This window comes from Nomia melanderi, chromosome 6 (genome assembly GCF_051020985.1).
Source record: "Nomia melanderi isolate GNS246 chromosome 6, iyNomMela1, whole genome shotgun sequence".
In the NCBI taxonomy this organism is placed as follows: Eukaryota; Metazoa; Arthropoda; class Insecta; order Hymenoptera; family Halictidae; genus Nomia; species Nomia melanderi.
Genome location: NC_135004.1, coordinates 15,832,000 through 15,856,340, shown reverse-complemented (window position 1 = coordinate 15,856,340; position 24,341 = coordinate 15,832,000). Strand labels below are relative to the sequence as shown.

Below are 24,341 nucleotides of genomic sequence, written 5' to 3'. Positions count from 1 at the left end.
AGTTAATATACTCATAATAATACACCTTCTCAATGTATAATTATTCCAATTTAACCCTTTGCGGACGAAGATTCTTCGAAACGTACAAAACCTTCAACATATGAAGCTAAATTATATATCAATTCCTTAATTAACAGAAAGAAAGAAAACTACGTGCTCTCTTACTGTTCGACTAATTAGATCATTTGTCCATGACTTAGTCTTCCAAATCTGAACATTTCGACATCCATCTGTAAAGGGTTAAAAGCGATCTAATTCATATTTTCATTTTCGTTTAATTTACCTCAAAATAACGTGATGCGATATAACCGATAAACTCATGCTTTTTAACCAGTTGTGGAATTTAGTTTGAAAAATCTCTCATTGCGCAATAAAGTCAAATAATGAAGTGTATACTCGTTAAAAGCAGGCCAAACGAAAAACTAAATCGAAACGAAGAATTACATGTTTGTCTTAAAAAATAAACAATCCATCGTTGGAAAAGTTAGCACCATTAAGAGTTTCAAAATGACGTGTATACTCGTCACAGTTAACTGGTTAAATTGTAACTTACACCACTTTCACAATTACAGGCACGATCATAAAAGAATAGATCTAAAATCAAATATTTTCATTTGTCCAATGGTTTCGGCGTTGCTATCGCACATTGTAAACCGATGGAAACGATTCGGCGCATCGAAAACAAGTCGGCAGAGGAAGTTCTTGGTCCACGGCTCGTTCGACGGTTCCGACAGGCTCGTGACGCGATCCATGATTATGCATTCTGGCCCGCGATACTTACCCCGTTAATTGTTCCACCGATATCGACCGCGATTGCGCGTGTCATTGATTGATCGCCACTTATCCGTTCGAATGGTTCGACCGTTCGGGAAGTGGGCGGCGAGCGATTCTACCTACCGAACAGTGATAATTAGCCGCTGGAACATTGCCAGGGAATTTCGTAGCTTTTGTTAAAACGAGAGTTATGAGGATCGGTGTAACGCGGCGAGCGAGCGCGCGCGCGTCGAATGATCCGCGCTCGATAAATCATCGGCCTAATTGGACACCGCGACGCGTCTAACTCGGTATAATCGTATATTAATCGCGCTACATATGGAATTCACTGACGCGCAAGCCGGTGATCCGTGGATTCGGGGAATCGATCGGAATCATCGACTCGATCGTTTCCTCTTCCGGTGGTTTTAACGCTGAAACTAGAATCAAAATGAATTCCGGATTTCTTTCTTTCGGAGTCCATGGAATTTATTCTCTCAGTATCAGTTATTAACCCTTTGAACTCTAGGCTCCAATATTGCACCAGTTATAAAATTAAATACTTTAATGAATCTTACATAAACTACCCTAAAATTATTCGATTTTCCAAATTTTGTGCTAAGGAAAATAAAAGATCGAAGAAATGTTGCATTTGTAATTTTCGTTAGGAATACTATAGAAATTAGTTGCAGTTGCTGATTACAAAACAACCTGAAGTGCTAAGGGTTAATTTGTTCAGAGTCGGTACAGGAATATACAGGTTGTTTCATGTGAACTGTCAAAGATTAAGGAATATTTTCAGTAAAATTGTCCAGGTTTCGTACAGAGTGTAAACAGATTATTACAGAGCTGTAACGATTGATAATTATTGCAGCCAGAAGCACGTGTATATTGGAGCGTTCCAGCGCGATGAAGAATAGTTTATAGTGCCATTAATTTTTCCGCGGGAAAATCGAAGTGTAAACGCGCGGAGTGTTCCGCAAGAATGATGGTAAAAGTTCACAGTGGATATTAACTGCGTTCAAACTCTGTTCCCGAGTTGCAGCCGCTCGAACATTACAACAATTCCCGCTCGCTCCGGCGAGCCGGTGTAATTGGCCGCTCTTCAGCAAACCAAGTGCGAACGGCAACTGCAAAAGGCGGCAATAATTCTGTAACACGGTTAAATAAAACAAACGTTTACGCAATCAATTCATTATCTTCAGTAATCTACAGTCATTTTTAACTTTGTTGATCTTGCCGGCGATAAACGGCGAGTGCCCCGGCCGATATTAAAAGCGCAACGATACAAGATAAATATCCACGCGAATCGGTACTTTTGCATTCCAATAAACAATCCGCGTTTTACGGGACGTTCTACCGTGAACAATTACAGCTGGCGAATAACCCATGAATTTCATGCGCGATTTTCATTGCGCGAAATATAGAATGCAGAGATGTTCCAAATTTAGGGATATTGCTTTACTTGTGGATGAATAATGTTCTTAAGAGAGAATAGTTTCTATTGTTTGAAATGAAAATTTTTGAACGTGGGAATGTAATGATTTAATGGAAATTAGTAGGAAAAATTATTGTAATAAATATCTAACGAGAAATATAGAATACAGAAATGTTCGAAATTTAGGAATGTTGCTTTACTTGTAGATAAATAATATTCTTAAGAGGAGAATAGTTTCTATTGTTTTAGATGAATATTTTTGAACATGGGAATGTAATGATTTAATGGAATTTAGTAGGAAAAATTATAGTAATAGATATCTAATGAGAAATGAGTGAAATTCAGAGGTTAATTAGATTATGATAGTAATTGAAAATATTAATATTCAGGTTCCACTTATCTGTTTCTTCCAATTGTTTCGAGAGACGTTGATTTTCCATAAAGATCGTTTACGGATAACGCAGAAGAGGAAAGAATAAATCGTATTAATTCGATTTAATACGGGAACAACCCCTGGAACTCGGTACTTCCGTTGAAATATGCATGAAATTCAACAGAGAACTCCATGAATCGCTGTGTGTCACTGAAATTTCTCAAGGTTTCTTAAGCAGAAATAAGCTAGCGTAGATAACAGATTTCCCATGGAGAGATCGTGGCATAAAAATAAGGATACCGCGGGAGCACGGGGGATGACAATATTTCCCAATAAACGAAACGGTCTCGTTTAACTCTCCGGCTGACGGACAGCCATTTTAAAACCGTAATAAAATTCCCGTCGCGCCCGTGCTCCGAGATGGAGTTCTGTAAGTTATTTTCGCGCACGGTTTTAACTTGCACACACTACAATCACGCGAGTATATTATAATCACATAAATGAATTAATAAATAAGTAAATATGTAAACGAAGCGGCGGGCCAGAATGACTCCGCGTTTGTCATCGGGAGTTTAATGGCGCTTATTAGCGATGAACTGCAGATAAATTAACATGCATTATTCAATATTCGTGCAATTTTAATAAACATATTTCCGTGATACCTGCAAATGTCGTTCGTGTTAAATAACGACTATTCGCTTTCATAGAGAACTATTTATAATAACTCGAAACTATGGATAGCACGATTTTATCAATTCCCCTATAACGCCGTCGTGTGTTTTAGGGAGAATTAATTTCCATGAAAATTTCATTGAAATTTACAGCGTTTACCATCATCCACGATCGTGTGAAATGAATTGTATTCTGATTTCGATTTCTATTCTGATTCTGATTTTCATTCTAATTTTCATTTCTATTCGAACTTTTGTTCTGATTTTTATTTTTATTCTAATCTTTATTGTTATTCTGATTTTGATGTTCTAATTTTCATTTCTATTCGAATTTTTGTTGATTTTTATTTTTATTCTAATCTTTATCGTCATTCTGATTTTGATTTTTATTCCAATTTTCATTTCTATTCGAATTTTTGTTGATTCTTATTTCGATTCTAATCTTCATTTTTATTCTGATATTTATGTTCATTCTAATTTTTAGTACCACGATCACCCTATTACAAGCGTATCACTCGCGCGAACATTACGATCGAGGATAAAACTGTGCTTTCCCGGCAAGCTCCGCCAAATATTTCATCCCTTCGCGGTGTAAAATTTTATTTCTCCGCGAGGTGGGTCGCGATCGAACGGCCGTTGTTAAGTCGCAACCCTCTCCGCTGGCTCCCCCTTTCCCTTGTTCCGCCATCTTCCTCTTTCTCCTTTGACCCAGTCCCAGGCCCGTCCTCTTTCGCAGCCCCTTTCCCATGACGTGCGTGCGTGCCTGCGTGCACACGTTGCTCTCCATTGTTTACGCCAGTGATGCACAACCTTTTGCACACAAAGCTCCGCATACGACGTCACATGTTAATCGCGGATAACGAACTTCCCCTCCTTTCAATCGTACAAACAACTATTAACACTTCCATCGCTGCTGCGACGTTCACTGTTTTTTCATTCGCGAAAATCTACAAACGCAAGCTGTTAACACTGGATTCTCATAACGAGTCGATTCAACTAATATTGAATTTTATACACATTATTTGCTAAACTCGTGTCGATTAGTGCTGATACGCTAATATGAATCCTAATCGTATACGTTTAAACGAATTTCCGAAATCTAAACGAACATCAATTTTTCTGAGAACAGTAGAACAAACTGTACAGTAAATGTCAGTAAATCTACGTTTAAACTTCGAATTCCCGAAATCTAAACGAACGAATATTAATTTTTCTGAGAACAGTCGAACAAACTGTACAATAAATGTCAGTAAATCTACGTCTACGTTTGAACCTTGAATTTCAGAAATCTAAACGAACTAACATCAATTCTTCTAAGAACAGTAGAACAAACTGTACATTAAATATCCATAAATCTACTCTTAACACTAAACCTACTAAACAATTAAAGACTTTTGTATTTCCAACATTTTAGAATCTTCAACAACACATCTATCGAGACTTGAATCAACTTATAATTCAGCTTGCTAAATCACTCGAATCATTTCTCAGAGCAACATCTACTACCTTTTGAATAACTGCAAAATGAAGAAATCGAGTGACTCATTTTAGTCCTATAGTTTTACCATCGAGTTTTGCAATGAAAAATCCTTAGAAACGAGGTCTGCGAGAATGTTCGAGTTAGGTTGTGCATCACTGGTTCACGCAGTGCCTCCCGATCGGCAGCCTTTCATCTTCCTCTCTCCTACCTGGTACACTTCCTTTCTTCCTTGTTCCTGCCGGCAAGCTGGGTCATCGCGTTTCTATGGGGTGTAGGCTCGAGCAACGCCGCCGAAAGGTTACGCCGGCCGGGCGTAAGGGATCCACAAAGATTTCCCGTTTCGCCTTTCGGGACCTGACAATGATTTCTCGTACCCTCGAGCTTCAAGGAACGCAGCGTGCGCGCTGAAACGGGGAGGGCAGCTTCGCTCCCGAGCGTGGAACAGCGTCAAGGACGGGCCTCCGTGACCCCGGGGACACGTATTTTAATATATCCTGTTTCTCGAGGTGTCGAGACCTTAACAGTTGCCCGGAGAAAGTTTCGCGGCGACGTGAAGTGATAAGCTCGAGCGCCTTGCCGCGCTGAAACGGGACTGCGAGCCGTTGCGGCGGATTTTTACGGTGTCCTTGTTTCGAGGGAGTTGCCGAGGCTAGAGTGGATTTTCTTTGTGCTTTTGTTTGTTGGATTAATAGTGAGTTATTGGGTGAGTTGTTGGATTGTTGGATAGATTGTTGGATTATTGGATAGATTGTTAAATTATTGGATAAATTGTTAGATTATTTGAAAGGATATCAGATGTTTGTGGTGGCCTTGTTTCGAGGGAGTTGCCGAAGTTAGAGTGAATTTTCTTTGTTTTTTGTTTGTTGGATTAATAGTGAGTTATTAGATAAATTATTAGATTGTTAGATAAATTGTTAGATTATTGGATAAGATATTAGATGTTTTTGGTGTCCTTATTTCAAGAGAGTTGCGCAGGTTAGAATGTATTTTCTTTGTGTTTCGGTTCGTTGGATTAATAGTGAGTAATTAGATAAACTGTTAGATTATTAGATAGGTCATTATACGAATTAGTAAACTATTACATAGATTAGTAGACTATTATGTGTAATAATAGATTACCATCTAAATAACTCGATACTTCCACAATGAAGCAGAAACTAGATTCCATTTCCAAGATCAAACTTTCACAAGAAATTTCCTACTATCAATACAACAATTATAATTTAATAAACACAAATAGTATCTACATTATCACATACCCCTAACTGAAAACTAAGAAAACATCTCAAAATAAAAAAGGCAAACGAACATATTTGAATGTACGTAACTCAAACGACAGATATCCCACACGTTCCTCGTGCAAACACTGCCCACGAGCGTTCATTAAGAATGCACAATCGATCTCGTGGCCCCTTGTCGCGCAGGTGGTCGACTTTCGAGATTTTCACGCGCTCGTTATCGGCGATCCAAGAAGTCTTTATCGCTCCGCCGTGGCTGGAACGGCGCACGGAATTTCGCTACGGCGACGCCGTTAAGCCGGCCGAGTGATAGGGGATCCTCGTCCTTGAACGCCGATAACCATACGCTAATTAACTTGGCCGATGCTAATTGCCGTCCCTTTTTCTCTGTTTCAGAACGCGAGCGGCACAGCGCCAACAGGCTATCCGCGTAAGTATCCTATAAATTTAAAGGTCGCTCGAAGGAAAAAGCAACCGTTCCCCGGCCGCGGGTCTCTCGCGCAGCCAGTCCAGATTACGATTCTCTCGTCGGGAATTTATCGCGCACTGCGAGTTTCGGCCGAAACGGAGAACCGGCTGTGTATACTGTTTTTAGTCGTTGAATAATAGCTGGCAGTTTAGAAACTTCATTAGAAGACTGCCTACCATTCATCTAAAAGCAATTGTATTTTCTTACGAGTTCACGCTTTGCGGACGATTGTCGACGTTTCGACGAAATCGAGCCTTTGTATTTCGAATCTAAAGTCATAAACAGTTGATTTCAATTCTCCAACAATAAGAGATCTACATTTAGTTCCCTTTTTCCTTAGTAATAAAACAATTGATACAAAAACGTCGACGTTTCGACGAAATCGAGCCTTCGTATTTCAAATCTAAAGTCGCGAACAATTTATTTCAATTCTCGAACAGCAAGAGATCTATGTTTAGTTCCCTTTTTCCTTATTAATCAAACAATTGATACAAAAATGTCGACGTTTTCACAAAATCTAACATTCGTATTCCAAATCTAAAGTCACGAACAATGATTTCAATTCTCGAATAACAAGAAATCAATATTTATCATCCGTTTTCCTTACTAATGAAACAATTCATACAATACCATTGACGTTTCGACGAAATCTAACCTTTGTATTTCGAATGTAAAATCATAAACAATTAATTTCAATTCTCGAACAGCAAGAGATCGGTGTTTAGTTCCCTTTTTCCTTAGTAATCAAACAATTGATACAAAAACGTCGACATTTTCACAAAATCGAACCTTCCTATTTCAAATCTAAAGTCACAAACAATTGACTTCATTCAAACAGCAAGAGATCGTTCAGTTTCCCTTTCCCCAATTAATTAAGCAACTGACAATTCAACTTCAACTTCTACTTTTCTACATTTCGAAGAATCTTCGTCCGCAAAGGGTTAAACGGCTCATCGTGTATATCGTCGTTTTACGACGGGAAACAGTCGAAGCATCAACGATAATATTTCCCGGTCTCGTTCGGGGATCGCCGGCGCGCGATCGGGCCGTCCATAATAGTCCCGCCTGGAATCCATTTTGACGGGAATTAATTCGCGCGATCGATAATAAACGGTCGCTCGCGTATGGTTTTTCACCGTTGGCCGCGCGTCAATTAAATTCTTCCTGCGATTGGAGCCGGTTTTTCCAGCTCGGTATCTCCATTTTCCAGGAGGCACGACGGGACACGCGTCGCCCGCTTGTTTATTCCCCGACGGTTTTTTTTCGCCGCGTCATCCCGCGGGACTACGCGTCCGCCGAACAAAACTATTTGCTCGACCGGCACGCGAGAACCCAAAAGTATCCGGCCGGGTCGGGAACTTTTTACCTTTTCTCGTTTTTTAGAATCGGGCCGCGTCCCGAAGGTATTCTGAGACTCGAAAACAGAGGGATTTCTGGGAATTTCTCGAAACTTGTTTAGGGATTCGATTAAAACGAACGTTATTTTTGTGTGACATATTATTCAATTATCCTGAATGTTTTTGTCTGCGGATTCGAAGCTTCTCGGGAAATTCTTGGCTGTTTTTAAGGGACGTCTGGAAATTGATCTATTTACGTATATTATGTTCGCATTGTTTTATATTGTGAGACTGTGAAATGTTAACAGTCATTGATGCTATTCGTTAGATTACAATATTTTGAATTGATTTATGTTATATATCAGAATATTTGCAATAGGATTTTCGAGTATGAAAATATTTTCGTTATTCTAGATTATATCTATCGATAGGTAGGTCAGATAGGTCAGACCAATATTTTCCTCGTTAATACTTCTAGTTCACGAATTTCCCAGAGAACGTAGATCCACAGATAATCACAATATCCCAGTGTAAACTCCTAAAACGATTTAAATCCCGTAAGCCACTGAAAAACAAACGGAACTCTCTTTGCACTTTTTCGGTGGCCGTCCAAATAAATCGGCCGGCCGATTGTTTCGAAAGCGGCCGAGGGAAAAATGGAAAATATTTGGACGCGCGGAGAACGGTGTTTACTCCACTTTCGCGGTATGCTCGAGATTCCGGGGCGTCTCGTGGCGCAATCGTGTCCCGCGGCGGAGAGACACGCAACGGGGAACGGAAGTTTACAAACAAGAGCGGCGACGCAGCTTCCTGCCGGCGCGTGGGAAGCTACCGAGCGTCTTCGTGAACCTGGGACCCGAACGCGGTTCCCGGCCGTGATTCCGACGTGTATTTTTCCTTTCGTTTCGCGCTGTGTAGCATCGGTGTGCGCAATTGAAAATATTGCAAGTATTTGGAGACTGGAAAACCCTGAAAGTATTCTACGCTAATTAAACCCGATGCAAATTCAAATGAGGAATATAATTCGAAAAATGGAATTATAGGAAATATGTTTTAACCACTTAACTTGTACGCTCGAGATAATTCGATATATAATTTTTCACACTCGAGTATACTCGAGAATTGAAAATAACAATGTGACAGCAAAGAAAAAAAATAGTTTTATTGATATTTATCATTTATTCAAGAATAAAATATAGCCTTTTTCCATGGAACAAAAGCGCAGTATATCAAAATTGATTTTTTTGCCCGGTTTTTTTCAAAAAAACTGTGTGTTAAGAGGTTAAGAAACATTCTAAAAACAGTAGGGTTTAACCCTTTGCTGACGGATGACATTTCGACGAAAATTTTCGTATCTGGAAGACTGAGTTGTACAGATGATTTAATTGCTCGAATAGCAAGCGATGATTAATTATTCGAATAGCGCTATTCGAGTAATTAAATCATCTGTAATACTTAGCCTTCCGAATATGAAAATTTTCGAAATGTCATCCGTCAGCAAAGGGTTAAATGTTCTATTTATAGTTTTCTCTATAATATCACTTTATCTATTGTTTCATGTTCCATGCATTCTATGCAACGTTGCACTGAAATCGCCGACAAATGCACGAAGATCTCGGTAACAATGATTAACCGAGTATATGCGTTAATTGGTAGCGCGCAGTGATATCAGCGAACGATACATCGATCTCGGTGTATGGTAACCGGTCGAAATGTAAATTTCACGTAATCGACTGGCCGTGAAACGATTCTAAATAGTTTATGCGCACCGGCGGGAACACTTTGCGCAGCGCAAACCTGCCGAGCGCGAGCTCGTTCGCGCGTGAAGCGTCTTGTTTTGCCGATGAATTTATTTATTCCGATACAAGGTAAATAACATCCACTTACGGGGTCCAGCTATTTACGGAATGCTGTAAACATCGGCGATAAATCCGAAAGCAAACATTGTAGGTCAAGTCAACTGTTACCACATATCGGGAGATGAAAGCGATGACTGCGGGCAACGTTTATCGCGGATGATTGATTGCGCCGCGCTTCGCTTGACTCGTTTAAATTCAGATTCGGGGCGGGGATAGTTTCTTTTGAATTATCTGCTTGCCGTCATGCAACGGTGTCGTAATGATTTTCCTCAAACTAACCAGGAAAAATGATTTATTTCGTAATGCTTACTCAGGATGAATTCAGTTCTCTTTTTATGCTTAATTTGAAGGTTGAATGTTGTTTACGTCAAGAGAAATTGGAAAATAATATTATTGTTAACCCCTTGCCGTATTATATTTACTTTTGCTACTAAGTGCAAAATGTTTCTATCAGCAGTTTAGAAGAAACGCAAAGAAATTGTCCACTGCACTTTATGTACAAATTTTCTTTCGAGATAATATGTTGGTAATAACAAAATAACGTCCATATATTGATGCATCATACAAAGCTTAATATTATATATAAGACCTTATAATTTCGCAAATCAAATCAAGTGGTGACTGAGAGTCACCTCTCGAGTGCAAAATAATCTCCAAACGATCAAAGTAAAAACTTAATCATTACACAGTTACAACTACAATTCAACAATCTCTATACAAAGTAAAACATTCAATTACACCATTAACACTAACTTACGGGCATTTATTATAAATTTATTCTATTGTTCCTGAGGAAGTTGATATTCGTTCTTTAGATTTCGGAAACTGTACATGTAGAAATAGACAATCAGGATTCATATTCGTGTAATCAACGAAAACCGATGAAAACATTTACCAAATAATGTTTATAAAATTCAATCTGCGTCAAATTGACGCGTTCCGTAAAGCTAGTGTTAACGCAATATCGATATAATAATCTCAAAGCGATGTCAAGCGAAAGCACGAAATCTCGTTCGCTCGACGTGTACGTTAACGAAAAGAGAAAAGCCCACGTCGCGGAACGTCGTTAAATCGCGTCAGGGTTTCAACGGGCGGCCAATATCGCGATAGATTAGCCAGAAGCCGAGCGGTCCGGTTGCCTTATAAATCGGGTCGGACAATTTCATGAAATCGTTCACCCTTGGCGATCAAGCAACCGTCGGCCGATGCCGGCGAAGGGGCAGGGGGGTTGGAAGAGAATTAACGAGCCCTGGAAACGGTAGGCAGAACACGTCTCCTCTCCGCCCCGCGTTCAATCCTCTCCGAAGCTTGTGTTGCTCGAGGGTTTTCGGCTTCGACCACCGTAACTGCCCCTAATAACCCTGCCGCGGAGTTCGCCGACGGAAAACTGGGTCGAATCGCTTATCGACGTGACTTTTTCGACGGCGATCGGGTTTCGGTCCTCTGTAAACACGCCTTGCTGCCTCTAACCACCCCCGGAACTACCCCCGCAGGTTCGCCAATCTCTTCCGACGACAAAATTCCTTCGATTTTTCATACTACTGTAAAATCTACCTGGTTTCGGAGCCTGTTTATTACTCGGAACGCTCGATTCTTGTATTTTGATGAGACTCACTGTGGATTTTGCAAATTTTGTGTAGGTTTTCGTGTAAAATGTGTGTTTCAGAGAGCAAACGGATTTGATTGGTTAGCTCTTTCGTGAGATCCGGATTACACGCGTTCTGTTATGTATGATCTTAAATAAATTGTGATGGTTGTTAAGTAAATTTTAGTGCTTTCGCGTATGTTTTGTGAAGTTCTTCGTTTAGTGAACATTTCGGTTGATTTGTGTTTGGAATGTAAGAGTCGTTTGTTTACTGTGAAATCTAAGTAACTGTGGAATGAAGAGTTTGATATGAAAATGCAGTCGAAAATAGGCACTCGAAGGGTTAACTCCGTGTAGCGGTCTTATTCAATAAATTTCTCTTTCCCTTGTCTTCCCTCGTAACCTGGGAAAAAGGGGAAACGAAGTGCCAGTGAAGTTCCGCGAATATTCCGCCGACAATACGGATCAATCCGGTGATCCGATAACTCGCCGATGTACACTTCCCGTCGAAAGTTTCGGAATCGGTCCGATGGAGGCCGGGATACGCTTGTTACGCCGGCGAACTCCTAACTATGTATCATTGCGTTAATTTGCGGAACGCGAAGTACTGGAAGAACTTCTTGAAAACTGATTGCAGATGCTATCCAATATACTTGGTACTTGCAGCCTATTGCGCAATAAAATGCAACCTCGCAAATGCATATAACTAGATCTTATTTACGAAGTAAATATAATTTCAGTTAGAATCACTGGTAGTATCAGATTCTTTCTTCTGTTTGTATTTTATTGTTTCAATCAAAGCTTCATCTTTCTGACATTAAGTTCTAATTGCTAGAATCTTGTCGCTTAATGCGACATAGGACATTAATTACCTCAGTTAATTGAACCACAATTTTGAAATATTCGAAGACAAATTTTCAGAATTCTATATGTTTCGAAGTATAATTTAAAAGTTCAAATTATAGGGATCTAGGATTAGATCTACAATGATGTAGATCGTAACATTTATGAAACATTCGAACGTAATCTTCCAATTCGCGTTTAATCCTTCGAACACCTAGCTAGTCAAACCCCGGGAAAGTTGTTTCAAATAACAACGATTTGAAGTTCAAACGTTCCTGAAATACTCCAACTGAAACAGCGACTGAACAGTGAAAACAGCGAAAATTCGATTCCCAGCGAGAAGTGTCTCGGCTAACGCTGTGTTTACGGAACCAGCTAATTTCACTCGTATTGATTTTACGAACATCGTTAGATAAACGGTCGACCTTGATTGATGCAGATACACATATATCCTAATTATCTACGGTAAAGTTCTAATTTCCAAAATCTAAATGAACGAGCAACCATTCTTCGAGAAACGATAGATCAAACGATAGAATTCTCAGAAAACTGGTCGATTTTTCAAAATATTCAAATATTTTATTTCATAAGTATTAACCCTTTGAACTCCGTAGGCTCCAATACTGCACCAGTTATAATATTTCAACGAATCAAAGAAACCACCCTAAAATTATTAGATTTTCCAGACATCCAAATTTTGTACCTGATTATGAAGAGTTAGGTTCCATTTGAAAATTGGAAGCTTTGCTTATTATTTACCTATTGGTAGCAAAGAGTAATGGAAAATATGACAATTATTAGCATTCTTATGTTACTATATGATTACTATATTCCTCTGTTATTACCGCGTTATTTAGTTTCTTTATTACACTATTAACCCTTTGAACTTTGTAGGCTCCAATATTACCAGTTCTAATATCAAATATTTTAACGAATCAAAGAACTACCCTAAAATTATTAAATTTTCCACGCAAATTTTGTACTTAGAAGGATAATAAAAGATCGAAGAAATGTTGCATTTTTCATTTTCACTAGAGATACCATAAAAATTAGTTACAGTTGCTAAATTACAAAACCGTCTGGAGCGTTAAGGGTTAAATAAAAACGAGACATCTCGTTTCCGGTGCGCAACGCGTTAATCGCGGATGGAGATCTTATTGTGTAAAAACGTTAGCGAAAAATCACGGGATATCACGGTACTTTTCAGCGATACTATACGCGCGGCGTATACAACAGGTTTCGGGGCCGATCGAATGAAACAATTACGAGCGAGCGCGCGGGAATGTTGTTTCCCGCGGTTAACAGATTCCACCGGAAATTCGGCAGTTCTCGCGAGCGACAGAAGCCCGGCAGCTACGTGTGTAAATACACGTACACGTACAGCCGTGTATATATATATATTTTTTTTTTTATTTCTCATCGATATGCAACGACACGAGGGACCCGTGCGTTATCAGGCAACCGTCTCGCGGCCTTGTTCAATCCCGATAACGGCCGACTCGCGAGCTGCGCGAAACGATAAGAGTTATTTTTTTTTAAATCCGTCGCTTTTTCCCTTTCAACTTTGTCTTTCTTCGGTTTCCATCTCTTAACCTTTGAAAACAAATTTTCAGTGATTACTGTTCACTGTTATACTATATTATAATATATATTGTTATACAATAATATTCTATATTATATACTATAATATAGTATAACAGTGAGCAGTGATTACTGAAAATTTGTAATTTCAAAGGGTGAGAAACCGGAGAAATAAAAACGTATAATATAATATTCTATATGTTTTTATAGTAGATCATAGTTCGTATTATAATTACATATTATTATAGCATACGTGCAAGTCGCTCAGAAACTTTTTCATATTTTTTTCATTTTCTAAGATTTCTTGATATTTTCTGGTTTTTATATGTGACTCAACAAAAGAAAAGATAAACAGAATAAAAGGCAATACGTTGCTAAGGGAAAAGTGGTAGATTTCACCATTCGGTTGGCCAAGTGTTAACATCCCCGTTCACCCGAGCGAAGCACGCCGGCCAATAGTCTCGAAGAGGCGAAAGAGTATCCGTGTCGCGAACGCCGGGCACCGAGATGGTTATCGGGCAAACTAATAAACCCGGCGTGGAAGTCGTTCGCGGCGGAAAGTTCGCAGTTCGCTAACCTTTGTTGAACGAGCCCCGGCGACGGCTCGGTTATTCCCTTTGCCGGGAGCTACGTGAAAATTCCGGCCGGGAGAGCCCTTTGACGGATCATGGCGATCGCGATTTCGCCGTTTCTCCGCCGAGGAGACGAGATACACACTCCCGCCGTCTGGGGCTCGCGTTTGGGCCTGCCTTATGCGTCTGGGCGCTTCGGGCTCGCCGCGGGATGGGGGAACGGTGAATTTTGGAAGAATCAGGAGGATGAAAGGAATTTAATAATGTGGATGTTTCGCGGGGAATAGATGTGCAGCGAAATTCACGGGCGGAAGGGAATTTCGCAATGAACATTTGAACGCGGATCGTTTTATCTAATTCCCGTTGCGTTGGTGTTCACTGCCACGATTTCGAGTGCTTATTGTGATACCTTATTCTTTCGGGACGAAGGTTAATTGGTATTCGTATTGTACAGTTGTTAAGCTACTTGTATTACAAATATTTTTATTCGATGTTTATTTCTGTTGTAATTGAGCAATTTGGATACGATCGGTGACTACTGTGGAAGGCAACTTGGCAGTTCTCAGGATCGACTTATATCGAAGTTAATATTTCATGGGCGTTTAGAAGTGGATCATTGGGATATATATCTGTGTAACTGTGTCAATCAAAATTTCAGATGAATCGAATCAATCAAGATTTGTCGAATTAATCAAAATTTTCTAAATTAGATTAATCAGAATTGAATTAATCAAACTAACACTAGGACTACCGAGCATTACGATTAACATGCAATTCCCATAAAAATTGTGACAATTATTTTCAGTTTCTTCAGACATTATAGTACTGAAATGAAACTATTTTCAAAATCATTTCGAATATTCAATGCTTCGAAGATGTGAATGATTGCTAAACAAAAGAATAGAAACCGGTCATTTTGACTGGTACCGAGCAATCGTACCTTGCAATTGCAAGAATATGTATCGCAAATGTCTGTTTTAAAACCCCTAATTTCTAAGATCTACGCGAATGAATATTCATTTTGCTAGGAACAGCAGAATAAACTGTACGATAAACGTACAGTGTGTTTTAGTGTTAAAAAGAGAAAGAGAGGAGAGTGTATGGTTCTGATAGAAGCGAGATAGTAGAGTTGATAAGAAATTATTGAGAGGAGTAATATTTCCAAAGTTAGTTTAGATTTTCCAGTTGCGAATCGTGTTCTCTGCGAACGCGAGAGAAACAGAAAGATCGCCTCTGGATATCTATCGCGAGGTATCTAGAGTTTTGCGAAACTTTAATTCGACTCGCCTCCAGTTCTAGCAATACTCGTTACAGTGCCGTGGAAACATGGGTATTAGTTCCTAAATTTATCCCAGTGGGCGACGAAGTAACTCGAGTGGGCGGTCCACTCGCGTTCAACTTATAAATAATTTGATCGGAAATTGGAATCTCTACTTTAATCTCGGAGTGTAGGCGACCGAGGAACGTCGGACGGGGTGCCGGTCCACGGAAAGACCCGAAATGCTTCGCGGAAAGTCTACTAACGATGATCACGCTGCATTTCCATGAAACTGTAACAAACGGAACGGTTCTATTCCTCGAATGGAATATAGTGTGCGATTTGCTGAGTTTAGTAGCTGAATACCGCGAACGTTTACTGTTTCGATGTGTATAAATATAGAAATAGCCTGAGTAATGTCGCTTCTTGGGAATTGTTTAATGTATAGCGAAACTTTTTAGAAAATGTTAGTATTGAGTTAATTGAAGAATGGGATATGTAATATACAACGTTGGGCAATATATTGGTAATTAAAAGAGATGTAATTCCTTACATTAATACAATGGTAATTTTAAATAGTGAAATTGACATAAGGAAGACGAAATTATTAATGGGATGATCTAGTATGATACAACTATTTGTCAACATTTAGAGATTTTTAAAGGATTAAATGAGTAGAATTCTAAAAAAATTGAATGTTGAGCGTTCTCATTACATAAAAATCGGAGCTATGTTGTCAACGTTTAATTGCAGATTCCAAGTAACGTAAAATCGAATGACTAGAATTCTTTAAAAAATTGAATACCGAGTATACTTCTCATTACGCAAAAATTGGAGCTATGTTGTCATCATTTAATTAGAGATTTTAAAATGACGTATTAAACGAGTAGAATTCTAAAAAAATTGAATGATGAGCGTCTTCATTACTCAAAAATTGGAGCTATGTTGTCAACGTTTAATTGCAGATTTTCAAGTAACGTAAAATCGAATGACTAGAATTCTTTAAAAAATTGAATGTCGATTATACTCCTCATTACAAAAAAATTGGTCGTTCCTATGCCGAGTGCACTCGTCGAGCACCGTTAAAGGATTAACTTCGGCGAGTCCGCATGTTGATTTCCGGCGATCCGGGATTCGAGGCAGGAAGGTGGGCCCCGGGTTTCGATTCCGAGCAGCGGAAGGCACGTACAATCAGAAACGAATAGCCAGCTTCTTCCACAGCTGACTCTGTCCTGAAAGAGTAACGAGCTCCCCCGAAATCTTATACAGCCCGTCCGCTTTCACAGGAATTACGATGGGATTGGATCCAGAGATCGTGGAACGCGGCTTCTAATCTCGAAGATTTACGTTCGGTGGATAATTCTGCCAGCTATCTGTTCCTGAAAGTATCAGCCGCTTATTGCCCGAGCGCGCTTTATTAATGCAAATTGGGATTTTTCTGATAGAGCGACCGAACAGGGAGCCAAAGTGAAATTGAATATTGCTGTTGCCAGTGATCGTTACCGGTAACCCTTACGTTGGCAACCGAAACGTATATGTTCATTTGAATTATATTGTTACAATGTTTTCAATCGCATCATTTATTTTCTGAAGCGAACATCCACGTAGAAGTTTTTTAAAAAATATCAAAGAGACTTTATCACGATTTTTGATGGAACGTAATGTCGCCCAATAAAGTCTGTAGATATTAAATTGACTCATATGTTGTGTGATAGGGGATGATACTATCTCTTGTATAAATTAAGCCCCTTTTAACCTGCTAACCGAATCCCTTCGCGATCCCTTTATGAATATCCATGTGGGCATAATTAATCCTGCTACGATATACATTTATCCGTTCTGAATACTATCAAAGGGGAAACATCGGTGGCCATTTTCTTACATTTATCCGCGACAAACGGTACACCGAAACACGATTAAAATGTATAAATACAGTTGCAAAGTGTAGGTAATAAATTATTCCAATATTGTGGAACTGTTTAAATGAACAAATATTGCCAATACTAATTCTCAGTTACTTAACACGACAGTTTTTACTTTAGAATATTATCTACGTAAATTCTCTTTACAATGTCATCTACACAAATTCTCTTTACAATATTATCTACATAAATTCTCTTTGTAATATCATCTACACAAATTCTCTTTACAATATTATCTACACAAATTCTTTCTACAATATTATCTACATCAAATCTCTTCACAATGTCATCTACACAAATTCTCTTTACAATATCGTCTACACAAATTCTTTCTACAATATTATCTACACAAATTCTCTTTACAATATTGTCTACACAAATTCTTTCTACAATACTATCTACACAAATTCTCTTCACAATATCATGTACACAAATTCTTTTTACAATATTATCTACATCAAATCTCTTCACAACATTATCTACCCAAATTCTTTCTACAATACCATCTACACAAATTCTCCGTACAACGCCATCTACACAAATTCTGTCTACAATACCATCTCCACAAATCCTCTCCACAATACCATCTCCGCAAATCCTCTTTGCAATACTATTCACATTAAAATCCTCTTTACAATAGCATCTACATTAAAATTCTCTCGAAGCAGATCGCTCCAATACAACCGTTCGAATCTACCTCCTTACAATGGAAAATCTTCAATAATCATCCATTCCGGTGCAACGATTCCGAGGCACCGCGAGCGTCGCCGGTGACCGGTGACCGCAGCGGCAGCCACCGTGTCGAACAGTGCTCCATTATCCGCAAACTCGCCATTCCGAGCGTCAACGCAATTGATCAAACAGCTGCATCCGTCTCCCGATGAACTTGGATCGGGCGAACAGGAAGAAGCTTTTACCTCCGATCAGTCAGGACGCGCCGCGGCTTTCTACGGTGTTAACTAAGTCGCGGATTAAGTCGGATCAGGGGATCGTTGATCGTAGGACCCACCCCACCCCCCTTCCCCGACCCAACGCTTCCCTGGCTCCGTTTGCTCGTTCTTAACTGGTTTCCCGGCTCGGTTTCAAACGACGAGATGGAGGAATCTCGTTACCCCCATCCTGTGTTCCCGTTGCTCTCCAACCCCGCGAGATTCGCCGTGTTCTTTCGACTTCTCGCGCTCGAAGCTGACGGCTGGCGACCCTCTTGACACTAGGTTCACGGGCATTTATTGTACAGTTTATTCTATTTTGTGCTAAGGAAAATAAAGGATTGGTGAAATGTTGCATTTCTCATTTTCGCTAGGGATACTATGAAAATTAGAAATTTATAAGCTGCATGAATTTCGATTTTTTGTAATTATTATGCACCTTAACCCTTTGAACTCTGTAGTGTTGAAAGAACTGAGTGTTGAAAGAGGAACGATTGGAAACATTGATAATATGTTGACATTGAGAATTATTGTCATTAAAAATTCTAGAAGGAAAGAATAGCAGTTCTCCATTTCCTCTATCTTTCACTGTTCTTCCAGTTCCACGGAAACATCAAATCATTAACATACAATATCCATCAGACATTCAAAACGTCTCACGTCCAAAAGCAACTCTCAACGATCGCACCCACCCTCAATATTCTCCCAAAATCAACAATCCACACCAACCCTCAATATTCCCCCAAACTCAGCAATTCACACCAACCCTCAATATTCTCCCAAAATCAAAAATCCACACCGACTCTCAATATTCTCCCAAAATCAACAATCGACACCAATAACCCCATACAAAAACTTCAGAAACATTCAAAGCATCTCACGTCCAAAAGTACCCGTTTCATCGACCACAACCCCTGAATTTTCTCCAAAGCAATAATTCACATGCATTGACATCCTCGCATGCAAAGCGAAGAAACCGAAAAACAGATACCCGGTGTCTTCCATAAATCCGTGCACTCGCGTGACTCTCGGTCTCCGTCTCTCGTGCGGCGCTAAATTAGGATACATCTGGCGGTTCAGCTCAACCGGCGTTAAAACCATACAAGCTAAAGCCCTCGCCGCGTTCGAATAAGAGGGTAGTGGTCTGTGGGTGGAGCGAGGGGTGGGTGAGTTACCAGCCAGCAGGTAAAACACCCTCTAACGCGTTGAAATTTTAGTCAAGAGGCGGTTGGTAAGTTTGATGTCTCCTTTAGCCAAACGAGTCGGTGGCTCGGTCGCCCTCTACCTCCTCCTCCCTCCTCCACCCTCCCTCCTCCTCAACCCCTCTTCCGCCAGTAATATATGTATACGATGTATACATTTGCATATACAACTTGTCCAGGGTTCTACCGTTTCGCCGTTTTACCGGCGCGACGTCTGAATCTGTTGCGGTCGGTTCTCGGTCTAATAATACTCAATTATTCGTTTCCTTTGGGGGAGTACGGGGCTCAATTTACCGTCGAAGTATTTGAAAACTTCAAAGCACTGCTGAACAGAGGAAACGCACTTTATTCCATTAGATCCGTGAAGAGGCGCCCTTTTGTTACCGTAATTCAAGGTTTTCCGTGCGATTTGCGTGAACGCAAGAACGCCGGCGTGCTCGGAGACGCGTTCTTTGATCCCCGGCGTTTCCTTATGTTTCATTGAGATCTAATTGGGACTACCGACGTGGGATAAGTTTATTTGGATTCTTACGTAGGTAGATAAGTGGACGATGGTAAATAACGTTGATTAATATCGAACGAGGGAGTTGGAATAGTTCTAGTTGGTTACGAGAATTTCGATTGTCTTGAAATTGTCAGGGATCGAGCTGTTGTAACAATTGTTTTAATGAATAATTAGACAACCCTTAGAATCCTAATACCATGATGAAGCTCTTATTTAAATTGCTGCAGTCCAACTACTCGTACCGAGGAACGGATACAGTTCTTTTCCAGTACTAAAGAACTCTGCATAATGTGGTTCATAAAAAGAATTTTTATTAGTATTAAGAAATTGAAGAAATCCATAGGTTACCCCTTCCGGGGGAGGGTCGTTTAAAATATTCAAAAATTCCAGCGAAAGGAACTAAATTATACATGAAATTTCTAAATATGAGAGAAGAGGGAACTGTGCTTCAATCTCTTGTTTATATAATTTAATTACTTACAGCCTTAAATTCTAGATATGAGTCTAGTGTCAAAACAACTTTCGTCTACAACTAATTAGAAAGTATAGAATATTTCAAATGAAAAACTTTCGAGTGCAAAGGGTTAAACTTTGTATAATGCATCAATGTACGAAATATTGAAAATAGTTCTCTTCCTCGATGCATATGAGATTTATTCAATCTAAGAAAATCTCATCTGTATCTTTTCAGAAAATATTGAATATTTCCGGTAAAGCTTCTGGAGTACAAAGGGTTAATATTATATATGACCTTAGAAGTTTACTACATCAAATCGAGCGGTGAGTCACCTCTCGAGTGCAAAGGGTTAATCCATCGCACAATTCGATTCCGCTAAATCGCATCATTTTCGTCTCCGAGTTCGACCCTCGCGAATGTTCGTTGCGTGATTACCCTCCGGATAATTGGAGCGACACGGATCGACGTATCGGGTTCGCCCGTGTCTCCATCAAACTGTAATCGCAGCGGAAAGACCGCGATGGGGTTCGAGGAAGGTTGCGCGAGGAATATCCGAATCGTCGGCGCCCTCGCGGAGGCGCTGGATCTGCGTGCACCGGTTGGCAAGAAGAAGGGGTGGCTCCGTCGGGCTGGGGGGTAGCAGTGGCACGGATATACGTGTGTAAGGGCGTGCAGTTCGAGGTGACTGGGATGCAGATGGCGTATAACTAGTGGAAGAAGAAGCGGAAACACATAGACAGCGAGTGGAACAGGGTAGAGGGTGAGAGAAGGGAGAGACAGTCGAATCGCGGAGAAGGGGATGCAATAAGGGGTTAAAGCGGAGTACACTGGGACAGTGTTCCTCAACCTTGCAGCCACCGTGGTGATTGTAACGAGCTGTAACTGGCTTTGTAAATAGTGTTACTGATTAATGTAACCTTGAAATCGCATATCAGTATATTGGCATCTTGTTGATTTATTTCATTTTGCACTGGAAGTGGTGAATAAAATTAAGTAAGTGGTGAATAAAATTAAGGTTAATATAGAATGAAGATAATAAACAAGAAAAAAAGGTGTGAATATTGAAAAATGTTTTATACGCATATTTGAGGAAAAATGTTTTATACACATATTTTAGGAAAATTCTAATCGAAATTTTGAAAAGTCATTTGACTGGTCGCGATGGGAATAGTGTTAAGGAATAGTGGAATGATACAAATGATAGTTGTAATTAATAATGACGGTGAAAGTAATAGAAGTGAAATCTCTGATATAATTACTCGTTGAAAGTGCTACTTCTAACGAAATTAGACAGCCATTCGCAGAGAGTACATGTCTGTTATTAATACTCCATTACTGTCAGTAATTCCCGATGATTACTGCTCGATTCTCGGTTATAGGCTTACAATGTGATTACTTGAATTACGCTCATTACTTATATCGACCAGCAATAGCTACCGATTAACAATAGTATTACTTTCCAATTTCTCTTCGCATAAACAACATTCATTTAACCTTCAATGAAACTAAACTAAATTCATCCTGAATAAGCATTGCGAAATAGATCATTCTTCTTGGTTAGTTTGAGATTCATTAAAATATTGAATATTACAACCGGTGCAATATTGGAGCCTACAGAGTTCAAAGGGTTAAAACAACCTGGAATATAATCCAACAAGGCTATCGACGTCAATATTCATCCCAAATTTGGAACAAAAACGTCACGACGTGTACCACGTCTTTCCAGCGCAAGTTAACCCTTTGCACTCCAGAGGCGCCTTCCAGTCGCCATTCGATTTGACCCAAGAGCAAAAATATCATTGACATTTCATCAAAAAATAATGAATATTTCTCTCGAGAAATATTCTCGAGTGCAAAGGGTTAAAGGTTGAGAAACACTTGCGGGCGGAACGCGGGAGGAAGAGGACGCGGTGACGGAACGCGTAGCCGAGGCGCGCGCGGCAGGGTGGCGCGTCTGCGGGGGTTAAAAACTGGCTCGAGAGAGAGACAGTTCCGCCAGGACGAGCGAACGACGAGGAAAATGGACGGCGGAGGGTGGTTCAAGGGACGAGACAGTCCGGGGGATGGTTTCTCCGCGGCGCGAATAAGAGAGGAAATAGGGAGGAAGGAGGGCTAGAGGGAAACACGCCGGTACACACGCCGGAGCTTCCGAAGTTATTCGCAACAGGCAGCTCCGCTAGTCTCTGCCTCGTGGAATTCTACGCTCCGCTTTCCGTTCGCCTCCCTCCGGCCTCCGTTTCCCTCCCTGCCGCTCCGTTCCGCCGCGCTTGCACTTCCTCCCGCTCTCCCCCCCGCCGTCCACACTTCCTCCGACCGATCGTCCCTGTTTTAATGGCCACCAGAACCTCGCTATCGCGCGCTCGGCACTCGTGAACCGCACTAGGGGGATTCTTCGCCGAGGTTTTCGCTGCTCGATGTTTTCGGGAAATGCGTTGCACCGATGCGTTTGGTAAATTGATCGTTGACTTGAGAATTGGATTGGTGCTCTGATTGACGTATCGATTTGTCGAGTTGATCGATGAGATGAGTGAATCGTCGTTGGGAATGTTGATTGATGTTTTGTAGGATAACGTTGATACGAGATCTTTTTGGGAGGAAGTTTGAGGTTTGAAGGGTTGCGGAGGTTTGGTATTGGATTAGGAAATATTGTTTAAGGATTGAGTTTTATTGAAGCAAGCAGGATGTCTATATTTGAAATTCTAGTTAAGTTTGTTCTATTATTCCGCTATTCGCGTACCGTGGATGCTTAGTTACCGAGCTTCCGTTTTCACGCTTGTAAGCCGACCATAAAACGACAGAAGTTCCCGGGGAATCTAAAAGTACCGTTAGCTTATTATCATCCCATTAAAATCCATAACAGAAGGAATGAATAACCGTTTAACTGCTGTATCGCGAAATTACCGGAGGAAACTGTGATCCTGCATAAAGATCCGTAGTCTAGTTACCTCCGTCGCGGACGAGTGAACCAGTTTCTCTAAGGTAAAAAGCCGTCGTAACGTTTTACGGACGTTAGAGGAGCTCGCGATCGATCGCGTTGCTCGCGAGCGAGTCAAAGGACGTATCAGCGGCGTATACCGGCTGGATAATATTTGCGAAAGGTCAGAGCTTACGTTTGAATATCTCAAGAGCGATGAATGTAAACCCGGTTGTCCTTCCTGCGCTCGGATCGACCAGCCGGCTACCCCAGACCCGCTTAACGCTGCACCGTTTAATTATTATGCAACTTGACAACGTTGAAACGCCGCGTCGCCGCAATCACGGGCGTCTTCCAGCTGGAAATTGCTTCGACTGCGACAGCCGTGGCTCGCTGCCGCGATCATAGGTCTCTCCTCGCTTTGCTAATTCCTCCCGTCTCTCCGGCCGCAGTTTGCCCGTGATTGCCACGAACCTTTGTAGTTCACCTGCCTCCTCTGCCTCCGCTGCCTCCTCCTCCTCTGCCTCACTCTCCTTGCCTGTCCCGAAGATTCCTCCGGAGAGTGGCTTTGACGATTTCGAGGATCGAGTGTCGGGAATATTGTCTCCTATAAAATGGACTCCGCGACAATTTAACCATTATTAGGTCGTGTCAATTTGTTGCGGGTGATATTGAGCGTCCGGATGGTTGTTACTTACTCTTCTTTTTGGGCATCGGGGAACTTCGTTGTGTTGGAGTCTTTGGATTTTTGGAGCTTTGAGTGTTTGAGTTATTGATTCTTGGAGTCTTGGAGTCTTTGAGTCTTTGGGTCTTTAAGTTCTTAAGTCTTTGAGTCTTTGAGTCTTTGAGTTCTTGAGTCCTTGAGTCTTCAGTCTTTGATTCTTTGAGTTTTAGACTTCTAGAGTCTTTGAATCTTTCAACCTTTGAATCTCTGAGTTCTAGAGTCTTTGAATTT

General features: G+C 40.6%; 1 protein-coding gene across 9 annotated transcripts in view; it reads left to right on the top strand.

The window, feature by feature from the left end:
- The window catches only part of lilli (AF4/FMR2 family member lilliputian), a 370,515-nt gene that overhangs the window by 324,542 nt on the left and 21,632 nt on the right, over positions 1-24,341 (top strand). For all 9 annotated transcript variants that reach the window (XM_076368250.1, XM_076368249.1, XM_076368251.1 and 6 more), the window contains one exon: positions 6,350-6,383. In XM_076368250.1, coding sequence (XP_076224365.1) covers positions 6,350-6,383 — 34 coding nt within the window. The remainder of the gene's footprint in view (positions 1-6,349; positions 6,384-24,341) is intronic.